At 33.5% G+C, this 20,282-nt stretch overlaps 1 protein-coding gene and 1 pseudogene across 1 annotated transcript; one reads left to right on the top strand and one right to left on the bottom strand.

Annotated features, from left to right (window-relative positions):
- The first annotated feature begins 1,555 nt into the window (after window positions 1–1,555).
- Window positions 1,556–6,733, top strand: LOC123205337 (annotated as a pseudogene).
- Window positions 6,734–9,895: 3,162 nt separating this feature from the next.
- LOC123205336 (WAT1-related protein At2g39510-like) lies at window positions 9,896–11,539 on the bottom strand. The gene is made up of 7 exons (XM_044622288.1): window positions 11,358–11,539; window positions 11,216–11,278; window positions 11,005–11,121; window positions 10,689–10,932; window positions 10,444–10,608; window positions 10,203–10,351; window positions 9,896–10,118 (listed from the first exon to the last, which is right to left on the bottom strand). Exons 1-7 carry the CDS (start codon window positions 11,537–11,539, stop codon window positions 9,896–9,898), a joined length of 1,143 nt encoding a protein of 380 aa, XP_044478223.1.
- Window positions 11,540–20,282: the final 8,743 nt, after the last annotated feature.

Raw genomic sequence — 20,282 nt, 5'->3', positions numbered from 1 at the left:
TTTGGAAGAGGGGTTGGCCACCAAATTTGGGGGTTGGCTAGGGGTTCGCGTTATTAGGGGTGGGTGCCAACTCCTTAATAAAAAATTGAAGGGGTTGACGTGACGCCACCTTAAATATAAGGCGTTGGCATGTACTAAATGTTAGGAGTTGCCGCCAACCCCTATGTAGCCTGGCTTAACCCATGAACACCTTTAGTGGGAACAAGTCTTTTGGCGGTTAAAATATAATTCAATTTTATTTATATATATAATATTTAAATAAGTTTGGTTTTTTTGAATTACATCCTAGGACCAAATCTTATCTTTTAAATTTGGTTTAGATTAGTTTAAAATTTAAAATAATTTAGTTTAGTTTAAAATTTTTTCAAATAGTTTTTTTAGTTTGATTTTGAAAAAACTCTGAAACCATAATAAACTAGACCACGTGCACCCTACGAAGCTTTTACATAATAGATGACAAGACTGAAAACATGGAAATGATGTACAGAGTTATGTCATTCAAAGGTAAAGCTAATATATGGGTTGAAGAAGCTTCCAGGATGAATTTCTGTTTTTATAAAAGAAATCTTCCCTTGTCTCTACCCTGTTCTTGATACGAGGACAATAAGGAATTCTTGTCCCAATCTACAAGAAAAATTTTTCTTCTCTTTTCCTTTCCATCCTAACGAGAAAAATTTCTCACGCTTTTTCCTTTCCAACTTTATTAAAAAAATAATAAAATATTTATTAAATATAAAAAAATATTTATAATAATTTAAAAATTTTGAAAATAAATTTAATATATAAAAATTTAGAAGATATATAGGAAAGATAACAAACTAGAGAGAGGATAGGTTAAAAAGGGGACGAGTTGGAGATAATTTTCATCTCTAATTGTGAGGATTTTAGCTATTTTTATCCCTCTCCTCATCTCCATATTTATAGGAGAATACTCTTCTCGTTTAAGGAGGAACAAACCAAAATCTTTTTTTTTTAGGTTGAATTGTCTATAAGAAATCAAATTTTTATAATAATAATAAAAAAAGATTTATTTTGTAAAAATAATTTTTATAATGTCCTCTTTACTAATTTTTATTAGGGATAAAATTATAATTATAATAAAAGGGATCTAATAAGATAATTTTTCTAATATTTTTAATATAATATCTTTAATTTCGAAGTTATTTTACATAGAGGTGTTAAGGAAATAGGCCAACCTGACCTTTCATAGAATGGCGCGATCCATACTAGTACAACCCGTAATTATACGGGCTGTGTTAGGCTTACAAACTAGGTGAGCCATATTAGGATTTATGGGTTGACCAACAGAAAAAAAAAAAAGTTGTTATTCCAATAGGCTGACATGACCTGCAATTTGATGGGTCTTGTCCGACACAGCCCCCAAACCGGATGAACCACGCCTAATAACAACACGACCCAACCCCTCCCATCTTTTACATGAGACCGAAGACCATGTCCAGGCCCATTATTGAAACATATGGGCCGTTGGGTACTTAAAAATGTCCTGTTGTGTGTTTAACATACAGCTAAAAACAAAGCAAAGTCGTCTTCGTCCTTTTCCCTCCCCTTCAAAATCAGAGCCGTCAGTTGAGAGCGTAAGCTTCGTCTTCCTCTTCTCTCATAATAAAATAAAAAATCATTTAATTATTTAAATAATTTGAGTTGAAGGTTGACTGTGACTGATGATGGACACTCAGCTTCTCTGCTTTAACCGCACCACCGTTTTTCTTAAACCTTTGCAGAAATCTCGTCTTCCATTCTTCGTTGCGCGTAGAAACTCACTATTCTCTCCCTCAGGTACTTCATTTTATTCGGAAGTGCTCTTGTGTGAAGCAATTGTGAACTACTTCATTATGAACTCCAATTGATATTGTTGTTGCTCTGTATTGTTGTCACAGGGTTAAATTGTACTAGAACAAGGTGTTCGATGAAGTCTTATAGATTGTCAGAGCTTACTAATGCCGAGGTGGAAAACTTGAAGACTCGACCTCGTATTGATTTCTTGTCTATTTTCAGCACGGTTAGTTTTCATTTTGTTTTTCAAGGCCTTTTCTAAAGAGTCTGGGCATCAAGTATTTGAAAAATGATACATTTATTTTGTTTTAGGGCCAACCGATTGTTTCTGATGTTCGGAATAGAGGAGACGCTTCAGTGAAAGAGTCAGTGCTTCTTTTATTCCTTTCATAATCTTCTGTTTTATTCGTTGTTTTGAGTTGTTTTTCCTGAAGGCTTGTGGAATTAGATCTGTATTGTTATAATTAGGAATCTCTGCTTGTATATTCTTATTGCAGTTACACTGAGAGGTTTGATAAAGTGAAACTTGACAAAATTGTTGAAAATGTCTCTGAGCTTCCTGACCCAAAGGTACTCTATTTAATTGTGTATATTCAAGAGAAATAGTTATTTTAAGCTTCTTGTTGATATCTTAACTATGATTTTTTTTTTTTTTAAACATTTAGTACTTCTCTTATCCAAACCACTGTTGTCTTACAGCTTGACCCTGCTATTCAAGAAGCATTTGATGTGGCATACGACAACATATATGCTTTTCATCTTGCTCAGAAATCAGCTGAGCAAAGTGTGGAGAATATGAAAGTAAGTCAACACTATTGCCTGCTTCTTTTTCTGCTTTATACATGAATGTTGAAGTATTCCAAATTTGTCGGGGTGTTAAATGCAAAAGGGTGGCGAGGAGCATTGGTTCTGTTGGTCTTTATGTACGAGGAGGAACTGCTGTTTTACCATCAACTGCTTTGATGCTTTCAGTAGTAAGTTATTCTAGTGTATAGTATGAATTAATTGTCCTAGTTTACCGACTACATTATCAACTTTAATTGTTTGTTGAAGTTGGCTGGATTTAATTAACATTGAACTTATTATGTTTGCCAGCCTGCTCAAATTACTGGGTGTAAAACTATTGTTCTGGCGACTCCACCAAGTCAGGATGGCAGCATATGTAAGGAATTTCACTGGTTGAATAATGATTTGGAAAGATTGCTCTCTTTCCCGTTAGATTTCTATGGAGAGATCACTTACTGTGAGCTATTCAATGTTTTATTGCAGGAGGTACTGTATTGTGCCAAGAAAGCTGGTGTGACTCACATCCTTAAAGCTGGAGGAGCACAGGTTTGTATGCGTAAAGCAATCCTGATATGTGGTTGTGTACTAAGGAGTATTTTCTTTTCAATGTTAGCTTCCTATTTAGGTTTAAAATATAAGCTTTATATAATTTAACAATTTTTGCTTAACAGACCATATCTGCTATGGCTTGGGGGACAGAATCTTGCCCAAAGGTATCAATTTTCTGAAAATTTATGTCTTGGTGTAATTTAATTCTGATATGTATTCTCATTTCTTTTGTCAGTTGCTTAAAATATTTATCTCAGTTTGAGTATAATTGTGTTTTTTAGATGAATTGATTGATAGTTTATAAATGCAAGACATTGATAGATAATGCAATCCATGTTTTTTACATTTTCATTATTCTGAATGTATGAATTTCTTTGTTAAAGAGATGTTTAACATAAAATTCACTGCTTTAAGTTTTTGTAGTTCAAATACAGATTTAAAAAAATAATTATTGAAAATTGTGTTACTTTTGACACAAAAAATGTTCCTCTTCATCAATTTGCAGGTTGAGAAGATTTTTGGGCCTGGAAATCAGTATGTCACAGCAGCAAAAATGATTCTCCAAGTATGTATTCTTTTCCTTGACTTAAGATTAGCTTATTTTCCATTCTTGTAAAGGTAAAATGTTAGGACTCATATATATATTTCCCACAGGAAAAGAGAGGGTATAAAAGGGAGAAATTGTAACAGTTGGAGAAAGGGATCAGAAGGCTATTACTCAAATGCAAAATCGGGGGGCTGCTATCCTAATGCAAAACCAGCCACTAAAAATATGAAACGTGGCAAAACAGGGGAAGGAGAGAAAGAAGTAGCTGTGGAAAGAGTTGAGAAAGGGAGGCAGGTGAAACAACTAAGGAAAAGTGGGGAGAGAGTGGTTCTCTCGGATGCTGAGCATGCACTGTGGGGATTCAACTGAGTTTTTGGTGTAACTTTCTGGAGATTAAATGGTTGCCAGAATTGTAATTGATTAGCAGTAGCAGTAAATGGAAATAGTCATTGTATTAGAGAATTAATTTGTAAACTTCATGGGAAAATATTCAATACAATACATATTTTCATTATCTTCTATGTTTGTATTACTTTTCCTGTTCCATTGCATGTTGTGTTGTAACTGAGAATGGTATACAGGGGAGATTGTAAGAGCTGATGAAGTAGCCCAGTGAAGGCTTTGTTGTCGGCAGACCATCCAGGTATCCATCTTAAAATAAGAGATAAACGTGCAGACTTGTTTCTCTGGTCATTTTGATTTGGTTTATTCATGTTTGTATCTGCTCAACAGAACAGTGAAGCAATGATTTCAATTGACATGCCTGCTGGTCCTTCAGAAGTTTTAGTCATTGCAGACAAATATGCTAGTCCTGTTCATATAGCTGCAGATATGCTCTCTCAGGTAGTTGATTGCAAATTGTAACATCCAAAATAAAGAATTATATTTTTTGAAGTTAGTATTCCTACTTTAAATATAAAGTTGCACACAACTGGGATTTTTCACTCATATCCTGTTTCCTTTTGGGTGGGGTGTGACAAAAACTACTTTTTGTGATTTTAGATGTACCTGTTGTATGTTGAGAGGTTGAACTTTACTATAGTTTTGCTTCTATTATTCTGTTAATTGTTAACATAGTATTATTTATGAGTTATATGAAATTTTAATTGGATGAGTTGTCCTTTGTTTGGACATTTACCAAGTATGTGTTCGATTTTAGATCTTATGATTCAGTATGAGCAGAAATGAACCACTTCAAAAATCCATAGTTATAATTTTTTTTTTTTCAATTATTAAGTAATAGAGTGTCTGGATAAACTGATAAGTTTTCTGTTAAAGTACATCTTGCATTGGAGGCCAATCTCAAACAATCTTTTGTCATTATTTGAACTCATTATATTTCATGCTTGTTTATATTTGATGTCCTGAACCAGAAAATCTATTTCTTTCACATGAATGGATGAATTTGGTATGATTCGTGCTAGTTTTTTCTGCTTAATCAAACCTAATGCCTTCAATCGGTGATTAGGCTGAGCATGGGCCAGGCAGTCAAGTTGTTCTTGTAATTGCTGGGGATTGAGTTGATCTAAAAGCTAACGAAGAGGAAATCAGAAAGCAGTGTCAAGACCTTCCAAGAGGAGAGTTTGCTTCAAAAGCTCTTAGCCACAGTTACACAGTGTTTGCTCGTGATATGATGGAGGTTAACTCTCTTATTTCTTTCTTGGCTTTCTTAATTCCAAACCTGAATGAATTTATTTTGACTGTTTTGTTAGTACTTTTAACTTCTATGATATGATTACAGGTTGAGTGAGTACTGGTTTAGGTATACATTTGATGCACCTAATATTTACCTTTCCGGATTTTCACTCTACCTAGCCTCTCCAATTTTAATTTCTTAGCAAGTCCATACTTTTTTGGGCTTTTCAGTTATACTCATGCAGTGTTTTTGAGGATTTGTGATGGAAGCCTTAGTTACAATAAGAAAAACTGTTTTAAATTTGCGCTTGGAAAATCTTGAAATCATAATGACTTTCAGAATTTTAATGAAAGATGTTTTATTGATTTTATTTTTTCTTCATCTTTTTGGTATATATGCATGTCTCTTGTATTACTTTTTGTCTTCAAGTTTGCATTTCATTGTATTAGAAGTCTTGACCATTGCTTTGTGAAACTAATTTCATTATTGGTTGATTTGGGCAGTGTCTTTTTCAAATATATGTATTCACCTGAGCATCTGATAGTTAATGTTAAAGATGCTGAACAGTGGGAATGCTTCATTGAGAATGCAGGTATTGTTCTAGAATGTTTCTCTTCTTGTTCTCTGAAGTGTTCTACCTTGATAATTTTCTTTATGTTTGTGTATATCCGCTAGCTTTAGAGGTGCAAGTCATAGTCTATCGTTTTAGTAAATAAATTGAATTCTTGGTATGTTTTATTCTGGTTGATCCCATCGGTAAACTTCGTATTGCTTTGTGATTGGTTACCGTAAAGGCCAATAAAAGCGAAAGTACACCGTTGATGGGGAAAATACCTGAAATAGGTTGACAATTAAATACATATCTAAAGCTTAACTAAATTTGTGATTATTCTAGGGGTTGACAAGAAATGCTTAGTTTGATGACCATTTTGTCTCAAGGCAAGATGGATTGAAACTGTATTTGATTGTTATTGCAGGTTCTGTGTTCTTGGGGCCATGGACACCTGAAAGTGTGGGAGATTATGCAAGCGGGACAAACCATATATTTCCAACATACGGATATGCACGAATGTATGGTGGGGTGTCTCTTGATTCCTTCCTTAAGTGCATGACAGTACAATCCTTGACAGAGGAAGGTCTGAAAAAGCTTGGTCCATACGTTGCAACCATGGCGGAAGTGGAAGGCTTGGAAGCCCACAAAAGAGCGGTAACTCTTAGATTACAAGACATTGAAGCCAGGCAAGTTGCCAATATAAGTTAGGCTCCTTTTGTTTGTGTCTGTTTTCTTATTTTTCGCAAAACAGCCTCTCATGTTTTCTCACTTGTATGCAAAATTTATGTTCGGAATTTTGTATGTTGTAACATGGTATAGATCTCAAAATCTCAATGTCCGATCAATCTTTTAGAGCCGATTTGGCCCACTCTTATTTGCATCATTTTCTAGCTACTTTTATCTATGAATGTTTTAAAAAACATAAAAAAATTACTTTTTAAGATTTATCTGTTTGAACTAATGCATTAAAAACACACCCATTAAATCAGATTGGGTTAAAGGCTTTAACCAATGATTTGAAAATTGGATTGGACCATTCAGTTCAATCAATTGAATCATGAATCGGTTTTAAATCTGATCCGGTTAATATAAAAAACCGATTTTGTTATTGACTCAATCGGGTTTGACCGGATGAACAGGTGAAAATTAGGTTTGATTGAATTTGACTTTTGAATTTTTTTAAATTTTAATTATTTTTGAGTAATATGAGTATTTTTTTATTAATTGGATAAATTTCTAAAGGTTTGTAAAGAAAAATAAGTTCAAAAATAAAAAAATAAAAAAATATCTCATATCTATTAAAATGTGTTCTCTAGATGATAATTTACAAAATTATGTTTTTTTCTTGTATTATGTGATTGAGACTTTTTTTATTTTAATTATTTCATTGAAATTAAATGAATAATTGTTACTCTTTAAAAAAGATATGTTTTAATCTCTTAGGTATGAGTATCTTGATTGATTTTATTTTTTATAAATTTTTTAGCAAAATCTATTCATTATAATTTGATAATAAGTTGAACTGGTTGAACCATGATATCAGTATCCTATGATATATATTACATATCTTATTATACGATATGATATAAATAAAAAAAATGATATATAATATAAGGTGTATTGAATTAATATGATACGATGAATATATCGTATGATATAATATGTATCTTATGAGATGATAAATATTATTGATATAGATCGATATATATTTTTTTTAAAGAAAATAAAGATATTAGTGAGTTGAAAATATTAATTATTAAATATTATTTAATAAATAAATATTTTTTTATAAAATATTATCTAATAAATAATTTTAATAAATATATCATCAACACTTCTCCTCTTCAATTAACATCCCCAAATGTGGTGCATTCTGAAATTTTAATTAATTTTTTAATACTTTTAACATATTTTATTACGTTGTTACCTCTTTTTATTTATTTTTCTCTGTATCTAATTGAAATATATCTCATTATTTTAATTAATTCTATAATAAAATATATAATCAACATAAATAATATAACTAAAAATACTATTTAAATATTTGTGTTATATTATTAAGTTTGAGTTTTATGATTTTATTTTTATTGCATAATTACACTTATTCTATAATTTTATTACATATTGTAACTATTAATATACTTTGATTAATTTGATACTAATTTTTTATAATATCACTTCACCCCTATATCATCAAATATCATTTTACCTCCAAATATTATTTAATAAATCTAACACCTTTTATTGAAAAATATCAATTCACCCCTTGCTATTATAATTATAAATAGCCCCTATAATTTTTTATCATTTTAATTTTTACACAACTCTAATTTATTATATAAAACACCATATATAATTGTATTATTAATAAAAAGTAATAACAATTAAAGTTATAGTATGTATAAATACTTAAATATTATGAACTTTTTTTTCTTGCTGGAAATTACAATCACAAACTTTTTTCTCTCTTTGGAAATCTCTTTCTAATAATTAATAAAATTATATATGTAAATAAATAAACAAAAAAAATATGATTTATATAGAATAAAGAAATGATAGTTTTGATATTTTATTAGATATTTAGGACATTTTCGTTTAAATATTTTAAAATCTAGGTATTTTGGTTTATGTCATAAAATTATGGGTAACTTTTTTATTACTCATGAAATATAGGTGATTTAATTAATTCTCCTTTTTTAATACTGAAAATACCATTTTCAAAATAGTTAATAATTAAATAAAATACAACAAATATTCAGCATTACCAGTGGCCAGAAGTCTGAATGTAGTTAGTGCATGCAGTTAACTAGTCCTCAATTTTGAACAACAGGGTTGGTCCTTTAATTTAGTCATTTGATTTTTCTTAAGTTTTAATTGGGTCCAGAAACGGCAAAATCAGATTAAAATAATAAATTGAAGGTCATTGTCATTTATCAATTTTGACTATGACAGTTAATTTTATGACAAAGAATAAATATATTAACATGATATTTATAATAGAAATTTGAGTAGATTATTCCACAAGGTCACGCGGTCCAAATGACTAGAGACCTTCTAGAATTATTAAGGTTCCATATATTGTCAAGACCGTTCCATCTATAGATTCCAAGATTGTAAGATAATAATAACATGTATACTTATTTTATATTCATATATATTTTTTTAAGCTTTTATAAATATCATGTTAATATATTGATGATACTGGTAACAAAACCTATTTGTTTCAAATTAAGAAAAACATAAATATCCACATGCAAAAATATTATTAATTAATTAATTAATCAATTAATTTGATGTGGGAGTGAAAAGCTTTCTCAGATGCGTCAACATGAATGTGCAATTTTGCTAATGTAAAATTAATAGTGATGCAAAAATCTATTTTCAAATTGAGAATACAACATAAAATATAAAATACTATTTTGTTATGGATGTGATATTGTGTATATGAACATGAAATCAATGTATACCTTCATTAATGAGCTAACTAAATCATTTTCAAAAACATAAAACTGAAAATTCGGTTGGATTGATTGGTCAAAATGACTTGATCGGTTTGATCTCAATTAGATTTCAAAACAATTTATAATTTGATTCGGTTCTTAAAACCTTGCTTAACACATCTTCATCTTTGGTTGCTCAATTATATGTAGCCTGTCTGGTCGATTTTGATTTGTGTTCTACGTTTGTATACCTGATACTGTTCATCAACGGTTTTTTTTGTTTTACTTTTGTTATTCCTTACTTGCCCTTTAATTTATTTATTTTTTCTTGACAAATCTAAGTTTATTTGATTTTTTTTTTTGGGAAAATTTCACCATGGGAAAATTTCACTATGGGGAAATTTCACCGTCTTCATCAACATACCTTTCAATTTTTAATTTATCTCTATAAAATAAATCATTAAAAAAAAATTATTGATGAGATTTGCAATAAATAAGTTCACATGTAACTATGAGAAAAGCCCCTTACGAAAGGGTTTTATTTTATATTATAAATTTATAAGGGGTTAATTTGTTATTAGAAATCTTTACTACGTCATACATGAGCCACGGGTTCCCTCATCAACAGTCACATTAGACTGGCTTGGACTCTCTATATCACCATTGATTACAGCCATTTGTAGACCGTTTTGTGCAGCAGCGGCCACGGGCTCCTCGTCTTGAATGTTTTGTGAATTTGAATGACGTTGGTCTTTGCTTTTACCCCATAACACCATGCACAGTCCAATGATAATCACAGCTGCTCCAAGAACCCTAATCACAGTAACAATAAAAAGTTGATTAATTTGGTTTTCACATTTGATCTCTTCAATTTGATTTTGCATATATGATGCATACCTTCCTAGGAAGAGTCTCTCAGCTAGAAAAATTGAGTTGAAAATTGTGACGAGAACCATGGCCAGAGGATTAAAAGACGTTACAAAAACTGGTCCTCTTTTCTTCATTAACCAGCCCAGTATGAGATAGGTTGAGCAGGACATCAATCCCTGGATATATCATAATATTAGAATAGCAATGGTAATTAAGTAAAATATTATGATATTTTCTTTTTGTTGAGGAGTTGAATGCTTATTCTTACACCATAAATCACGGCTAAAAGTTTAGCATCTGGGTTGAAGATTGACCAGATTTTCGTGTTTCCTCTTTCAACTAGGAAGGCCAGTATGATGCCTTCCACGGAGCCTAAAATGCATACCAAAGCTGCCAGACTGAGCACTGATGGGTAGGATCTTACTATATGTTCCTGCGCAGATTGGAATTATTTTAATTTATTTTTAGCTGAAATCGACCATGGAAAATATGTAGATTGGAACATTTTCTTACTTGCAAAAAGGTGAAACAAGACCAGCAAAACAAACCAACTACGATTAGTCCGCCACCCTTCATTAGATCTGTATGTTCTACATCAGTTGCCGATTTCTTGAAAATTATGGTTCTTCCATTCGTCCATGGCAAATCCAGGAGAGTTCCCTTTACAAATGTCATTATAATTCCTCCCCCAACAGCCACTAGGGTTCCCACTATCTTTGCCTGGCCATGTAGCTTCCTAAGTTTCACAATTTCAAGCCTGCAAAAAGAGTTAAAGCAAGGATTGAGAAATCATCACAAACATTAACAAGGATTGAGAATAGTGATTTACCTGAAAATCCAAGCCATTATAAATGTCATGGCAGGAAGAATATTGCTCATGGAAACATTAAATGTTGCAGTAGTATATTTCATCCCAGTATAGGAGAAATTTTGGCTAAGCACCGGTCTGTAAACATATATATATTTGAATATTACTCTGTCTCCTGTGTTATTGATTATGGTAAAAGAAAATGATGTAGGTGGGTGAGTAAAATTCTTACTCGAACAAACTGAGCAATACGATCTTAGAAAAGGTGGAGAGCGTCATCATCGGCCGGGTGTTCCTTGGAAAATAATATATATGAATAACATTGTAAAATTTTATGAGAATTCATTCAGAGAGAAAATTAGAGATAGAGATACCTTTCCATGACAATAGCAAAAGGAGAAACGAGAATTGCAGCAACGACCATACGGAGTGCCACCAGAACATGTGGGCTCAGACCATTGTCCAGAGCATGCTTTACAATGATCGCCATGGATGCAAGGTTAAATTGCTGAAAAATCATAGCCAAGTATGGCAGTGATTTCTTGAAAAAATTCATCTCTATATAAATCTTTCAGTTTTGCTACAATGATATTATAGTGGTTTGGGGTGTTCATTTATAGAGTAGAAAAATTGTGTTCACACGACAATTGTCTGATGTCACGTATTATTACAAATTTTTTCACAAATTTCTATTTTCCACCATGGTCGCATCTTCAGCAGCCAAAAAATAAGTCAAAACACTAATCCCGTCAGCAAAATCGAATTTGAAGCGGAGAAGGCGACCTGTTGGGCATTGATGTTGAATTGAGCGACTGTAGATTAGATTGGTGACTGGCCCCTTCAGCCAATTTCAAACTTCAAACTGTCCTCTTTTATGGCCTCTTTTTCGTGTTAGGTAGCCAGGTAGTCTAAATTTTCAAAAGCAAGAAGCTGGTGGGCATTGATGTTGTTGATTCAAAAGTAAACAAAATTTTCCCACATGCCAAAATTTCTTTCTCTTTACAAATTAACAAAAGAAAAATAATCAATTATCCAAGACCTTCCTAATTGAAGAAGAAAGTAGTTGATATAACTGGCATGTTTTCAAAACTATTAAAAGATGACCAGACTGAAAGCATCCAAATGGTCTATAGAGTTTTGTCATTCAAAAGTAAAGCTAATATATGGGTTGAAGAACCTTCTAGGATGAATCTCTAATCTCTCATTGCTTCTCAAGGTTCATGTAAACATAATAACTACACATGACTTCTCCTTGACAAAGCCTCTTCAATTGACTTCTCCGATTTTTCTTGAGCCTCATCCAAATCCCTGACACAATCTACAGCCTCTTTATTAGACATTAACTGCATAATCAAACTTGGCACATCTTCATCTTTCGTTGCCCTATTATATGTCGCCTATCCCATCAATTATGATTTTAGTTCTAAACCATGGGTTTGTTTTTTTTTGTTTTTACTTTTTTTTTCCCCTTAATTTTCTTTTAACTTAATTTTTTCTAAAAAATGAGCTGAAAATTGCGACGAGAACCATGCCCAGAGGATTAAAAGAACTTACAAAAACTGGTCCATTTTTCTTTATTACCCAGGCCATTATGATATAGGTTGAGCAGGACATTATTCGCTGCATATGTCATAAAATTATAATAGCAATGATAATTAAGTAAAATATTTTGATATTTGATTTTGTTGAGGAGTTGAGTGTTTATTCTTACACCATAAATCACGGCTAAAAGTTTGGCATCTGGGTTGAAGATTGACCAGATTTTTGTGTTTCCTCTTTCAACTGGGAAGGCTAGTATGATGCTTTCCACGGAACTTAACATGCATACCAAAGCTGCCAGACCCAGCACTGAAGGGTAGGATCTTAATATATGTGCCTGCGCAGATTGGAATTTATTTTTAGCTGAAATCGACTATGAAAAGTATGTAGATTGGAACATTTTCTTACTTGCAAAATGTTGAAACAAGACCGGCAAAACAAACTAACTATGATTATTACAGCACCCTTCATTAGATCTGTATGTTCTACATCAGTTGCTGATTCCTTAAAAATTATGCTTCTTCCATTCGTCCATGGCAAGTCCAGGAGAGTTCCTTTTACAAATGTCATTATAATTCCTCCCCCAACTGCCACTAGGGTTCCCGCTATCTTTGCCTGGCTATGGAGCTTCCTAAGTTTAACAATCTCAAGCCCGCAAAAACATTCACAAGGATTGAGAAATCATCGCAAACATTCACAAGGATTGAGAATAGTCAATTACCTGAAAATCCAAGCCATTATAAATGCCATGGCTGGAAGAAGATTGCTCATGGCAACAGTGAATGTTGCAGCAGTGTATTTCATTCCAGTATAGTACAAATTTTGGCTAAACACAGGCCTGTAGGCATATATATATATATATATTTTTTTTTCTTACCTTTTCTATATTATTTTTTCAGTCATGGCATAGAACTTATTGTAGGCAGTGAATAAAAAATATCAAATAGGGGAAGCAGCTTTGATTGATTGAAACAGAACTTGTAATTGATTGAAGATATTCGTACTACTTGTAACAAGCTAGACATCATCAAAGTCAAATGAGTCCAACACTATGGAATCATTTTCTTCTTGTTTTGTCTTCTATTTAGTGGATTGCTGGTCCACCTCTTTGTAAACTATTGTTTTAATTAATTTATTTGTTTGCATCTTAAGGTTCTTAGATCTTCTAGTTTCGGATCTAACTAAAACCTTGATCTATGTTCTAATCCTGCTAATGCTAATGGATACTTATTCATCTTTTGGGTTGGTAATTGTGTATTATTGCTTGAGATAATGCAGATTGTGCAATATGGAAAAGCAATATGTACTAAAAAACTATTTATTGGGTTCCTTGAGCACTGGCCATCACTGTTGGAGAAGAGAGGTAACTTTATATAAAGGAAAAAGTTATATTTTTTATTTTTCATTACAAATACAAAACAACTAGAGTATTTATAGGTACAAGGATAACTTTTAAACTCCTAAATACATGAACCTAACATTGAGCTTGTACATTAGTCATTAACACCCTAACATTGAATTTATGCTACTAACATTGAACTTGTGTATGAACATGAACTTAAACTTGTACATGAATCATATATGAACATGAACTTATGCTATGAATATTGAACTTTGAATAAAAAAAAAAACCAAAAGTTTTTATAGAAAATTCAGTTTAATTCAACACCCCCCTTAAACTTAATTCTGTCTCCATCCTTCATGCCAAGAAGATTCTTAAATTTTTCAAACAACTTGACAGGCAATGGCTTTGTAAAAATGTCGGCCACTTGATCTTCACTCTTCACATAAACCAATTCGATACTTTTCTCCTTTATATGCTCTCGAATGAAATGAAATCGCACGTCGATATGTTTGCTTCTCTCATGATGTACTGGATTTTTAGCCAATTCGATTGCCGACTTGCTATCCAAATAAATTTCGATAGCTGCCCCTTGTGGAAAATTTATTTCTCCAAGCAACCTCCTTAGCCAAATTGCATGACACACACAGCTTGTCGCAGCCACATACTCTGTTTCACATGTTGAAAGCGATACTATTGGTTGTTTCTTTGAAAGCCACGTGAAAGCCGTATCGCCCATGTAGAATACAAACCCCGAGGTGCTCTTTCTATCATCTGCGTCTCCGCCCCAATCACTATCTGAATAACCAAAAATTGCTAATTTGTCAGCGGATGAACTATAAAACAACCCAAGTGATAGAGTACCTTGAATGTAACGGAGAATCCGTTTGATAGCCTTCCAATGTATCGATCTTGGCTCCTCTATGTACTGACTCACAAGGCCGACTCCATACAAAATATCCGACCTTGTGCATATCAAATATCTCAAGCTTCCAACTAGGCTTTTGTACAATGTTGCATCAATCACCTTCCCTTTGTCATGACGAGATAACTTTACGCCACAGTCAACCGGTGTATTGATCGGCTTGCAATCTACCATTCTGAAACGTTTCAAAATTCCTTAGCATAGACTTCTTGTGAAACAAAAATGCCATTACTAACCTGCTTTATTTCAAGACCCAGAAAATAGGACATAAGTCCCAAATCAATCATTTCAAATTCACTCTTCATGGCCCTTTTGAAGTCATAAATCATTTCTCCATTATTGCTCATCAAAATTAAATCATCAACGTACAAAGCCACAATTAGCATGTCTCCATTTTTAACCTTCACATACAGTGCATGTTCATACGGGCATTGCACAAAACCATGCGACTTAAAATACTGGTCAATCCGGGTGTTCCAAGCCCTAGGGGCTTGCTTCAAGCCATATAAAACCTTCTTTAATTTTAAAACTTTATCTTCATTACCTTTTTTCTCATACCCGAGGGGTTGCTCAATGTATACTTCTTCTTCCAAAATCCCGTTAAGAAAGATTGACTTGACATCCATTTGATAAATGCACCATTTAAATTGAGCCGCAAAAGAAATCAAAAGTCGAATAGTCTCCATTCGAGCCACCGGTGCAAACACCTCTTCATAATCGATGCCGACTTGTTGCTTGTAACCTTTTGCGACCAATCTAGCTTTGTATTTCTCGATTTCGCCTTGTGGATTCATTTTCTTCTTGTACACCCACTTGACACCAATAGCCTTATGACCTTCAAGAAGAGAAGTGACTCCTATGTGCCATTTTTTTCAATTGCATGCATCTCATCATTCATAGCAACTCGCCATTTGCCATCTACAATTGCTTCTTCAAAAGAGATATTTTCGCCTTGAGCAAAGAGACACACTAGGTGTAACTCACTTGTCGCCTCATACAAGTCACAAATACTCCTAGTTTTTTGGGTTCTTACCTCGTCATCCGAAGAAATCAACTCGGATGTCACAATCGTTGGTGCCTCCTCATGGTTGCTGGATGTCAGCTTTGATATATTCATCGATCTGAGTATCTTATCTTTTCCCTTCTCATGTATGATTTCTAACATTGAATTCCAATCCCATATGGCTTCTTCATTTACCTGCACATCACGACTAATATGCATCCTTTTGTTAATAGGATCAAAGAGTTTATAAGCTTTAGATTTCTCATCATACCTAACAAAAATCAACTGCAAGCTCTTGTCATCTAACTTCATGCGCTTTTGATCCGGTATGTGTGCATACGCCACACTGCCAAATACTTTTAAATGTGCCACCATTGGTTTTAAACCACTCCATGCCTTTTGTGGAGTTATATATTCCAAGCTCGATGTTTTGCAACGATTTAACAAATAGACGACACAATTCACTGCCTCTGCCCAAAACTCTTTTGGCATGTTTTTACTCTTGAGCATGCTTCAGACCATGTCGAGAATAGTCCGATTCTTGCGGTCCGTGACTCCATTTTGTTGTGGCAAATATGATGCTGTCAAGTGCGTCGAATACCATGTTCTTCACAAAAAAGATTAAATGCGGTCAAAATAAATTCACCGCCTCGATCTGATCTCAAAACCTTGATGTAATAAACACTTTATTTCTCAACAAAAATTTTAAACTTCTTAAAAATTACAAAAGCTTCCGATTTTTCTTTTATGAAATGAACCCAAGTTTTGCGTGAAAAATCATCAATAAAAGTTTTGAAATACCTGTTCCCACCAATTGAGCTCGGCATGATCAACCCACAAATATTGGTATGCACTAATTCAAGAGGCTTCTTTGCTAGATAGTTTGCCATTTTTGGAAAGCTACTCCTCGGATGTTTGCCAATCACACACCCTTCGCAACATTTGTTGAGAAAATCAATCGATGACAGTCCATACACCATGTTCTTGTTAGCCATTTCTTTTAGGCTTCCAAAATTAACATGTCCAAACCTCAAATGCCACAACCAAATTTTGTCTTCTACGCAAGCCTTCAAACACTGTGCTTGAATGTTTACCAAATCCAATTTAAACATCTGATTTTCGTTCATCTCAACTTGGGCTATTATCCGATTATTTTTGTCTCGCAAACAAAGAGATCGATTTTTCATGGACACCGTGTGACCCCATTCCAACAGTTGTCTCAAACTCAAAATATTAGTCTTCATTTCTCAGACATAATAAACATTTGAAATAAACTTTTGTGTCCCATCTTTCAATTTAGTCAAAATATTACCTTGCCCTTTTACATGCACTCTGGAAGCATCACCAAAAGAGACATGACCATTTGAAATCTCCTCCAATTTAGTGAACAAATGCTTGTATCCACACATGTGGTTGCTTGCACCCGTATCAAGATACCACACCTTCTCCTTTTCGAGACCGTTCTCCTTACTCGCCAACAAAACAACATTATTATTTTCAGTTTCTTCCTTAGCAACAAAATTAGCATTTTCCTCTACCTTTTTTCCGGACCAGCACTCATTTGCATAGTTACCATATTTGCCACAATTGTAACATTTAACATTATACTTACTTAATCGGTCGCCTCTTCCACGACCGCATCTTCCACCACGTGAATTATTGAAGTTTCTTTCTTCGTTTTCACTTTGTCCATGACCACGACCTCTACCGCGATTGAAACTACGACCTCTACCTCTATCAACATTGCTTGGTTTCTCTTCTTTTAGCATGGTTTTCGCTTGCAGCGCTTCTTCTAACAATTCTTGCTTTTTTTTTCTTTTTCCTTTGCTCGTGAGCCTCTAAAGAACTTGTGAGATAGTCGATGGTCATCCCCTCTAAGTCTTTTGACTCTTCGATTGCGCATACTACATTCTCAAAATCATCGGTCATAGATCGTAGTATTTTCTCTACCACTTTTGCATCGGTTAGAGTCTCGCCATTTCTTTTAAGTTGATTGACAACAGTTTGCACCCTCATTATGTAGTCGGACACGCCTTTGGACTCCTTCATTTTCATCGCCTCAAGCTCGTCGCGTAGAGTTTGTAATCGAACTTGTTTTACTCGGTCGGCACCTTTGTACACCTTTTCTAAAATGTCCCATGCCTCCTTTGATCTTGTCACGCCGGCGATCTTCTCAAAACCAGATTCATCAACTACTTGAAAAAGGAGGTAAAGAGCAGTTTTATCTTTCATACGAGTTTCTTTCAATGTCCTCAATTGATTTGCTGTCATAGTACCTGTTACTTCCGTCTCTTCATAGCCGATTTCAACTACTTCCCACACGTCTTGTGCACCGAGCAAGGCCTTCATTTGTATACTCCATTTATCATAGTTGTTCTTTGCAAGACGTGGCAACGGAACCTATCCAAATGATGTCACGCCGGAGCTCGCCATAGCTCTGATACCACTTTGTTGGAGAAGAGAGGTAACTTTATATAAAAGAAAGACTTATATTTTTTATTTTTCACTACAAATACAAAACAACTAGAGTATTTATAGGTACAAGGATGACTTTTAAAATCTTAAATACATGAACCTAACATTAAACTTGTACATTAGTCATTAACACCCTAACATTGAACTTGTGCTACTAACATTGAACTTGTGTATGAACATGAACTTGAACTTGTACATGAATCATATATGAGCATGAACTTATGCTATGAATATTGAACTTTGAATTAAAAAAAAACCAAAAGTTTTTATAGAAAATTCAGTTTAATTCAACAATCACAGATGCTTGTCTTGTCTATATAAGAAGAATGCATAATATAGTAATGAGGATTTTTGCAGAAATTTTTGCTTCTTCAATCTGTATTTATTTTTAAGCAACTATCATCTTTGACATGACTTTTTTATTAGGCAGCCAAGCTTTGCAACAATTTGGCAATGGTCGTGAGCATGCTTGGGGTATCAGAAGCCCTTGCTCTTGGCCAGTCACTTGGAATAATGGCCAGTACATTGACAAAGATATTTAATTCTTCTAGTGCTCGCTGTTGGAGTAGGTAAACTGGGCTTCTCCATGTTATCGTTTGTTGTTGAGATCTGGTAACTTTGTTCTCCTAATTGAAGCAACGATACAACTGCTAGCCCTGGAAAGCTGAAACAATTCAAGTTCTGGCTGAAAAAAATATAATATGAAGAACTCTTCCTGCAAAGTTTTGAAATCTTAAAAGATTGATTGCAGTAATTGTCTTAAAATATCATGAACATTGTTAAACCCCGTATAATACTGGTCAATGCTTGTCACATTTTTATTAATCATGTTCAGGGAAGCCTAATTGGTCAGTGTTTCCTTGTCAGTTGGTTAGTAATTCATGTAAATGGTACTCTTGCTTCATTTTCCAGTGATAACAAGAAGCCATTTTTTCTGTTAACATGGCAAAGCAATGATATATGACATCTTATTTACACAAAACACATGAACTAGTATGCCAAGAGCTGCGTACAATGATATTGAAGGCAAATGGAGTCATTTTTTTGTATAAAAAACTAGCATATATTTGGAGGAAGTATCTGTTTAAAGGTTTACTAATTTTATCAACATCCTTATAATGGCAGTGATACTTATAATCCAGTTCCGGGAGTGATGGAAGGGGTGCCCTCGTCAAGGAATTATGGTGGTGGATTTGCAACTAAGTTAATGGTACTCAGGCACGCTTTATTTTTTCTTAAATAATGTTTGTTCATAATAAATACTTCACCATGTTGCTTGATTTATTACTATCGGATAGCAATTGTATCTTGAGTTTGAACAATGTCTCTGTTAACAGATTGTTTTCTGCAATTAACATATAGCCTCTGTTTAGTGCATCCTTTACCCCATACTGAACTAGATTGCTCATATCACTCATTAATTTTCTCTTCTTTAGTCTTTAGATTTTAATATTGTGGCGCAATCATGAGAATAATTAAATCTACTTTTCTGTTTGATGCAGGCCAAGGACTTAAACCTTGCTGCTGCATCAGCAAAAGATATTGGCCGTGAATGTCCATTAACATCCAAAGCTCAAGAGATGTATGTACCTATTTAATTCTGAATTGCATTTTCTTGAACAATGAAAATGGTATGGAAAAGCTACATCACAAGCAAACAAGTGTTGGAATACTGGTGCATGTATACTAGGGGTGTAAATTAGCTAGGTTCAACTCAATTATTGTCGAGCCGAGCTCAAGCTTGCTATTGGTAGGTTTAGTGAGCTCGTAAGCTCATGGTTTGACTTGAGTAAAATATAAATAACCTTTAAAAGTTTTAGATCTTGCTTTTTCACTCCTAGAATCTTATATCCTGATTTGAAGATTTGAGTAATTGATAAATAGATAAACTATGAAGTTCATATATAATTTTTTGAAAATTATGGAATTTAAATGTAACTTTTCAACCGCTGCTCGGATCAGCCGTTTCTGTCTAGAGTCAAGACTTTCTCAATTCGGCGAGCTTGAGTTTGAGT

This window comes from Mangifera indica, unplaced genomic scaffold (genome assembly GCF_011075055.1).
Source record: "Mangifera indica cultivar Alphonso unplaced genomic scaffold, CATAS_Mindica_2.1 Un_0003, whole genome shotgun sequence".
NCBI lineage: Eukaryota > Viridiplantae > Streptophyta > Magnoliopsida > Sapindales > Anacardiaceae > Mangifera > Mangifera indica.
Note: the sequence above shows the minus strand (reverse complement) of the source record. Positions and strands in the feature narration are given on the sequence as shown.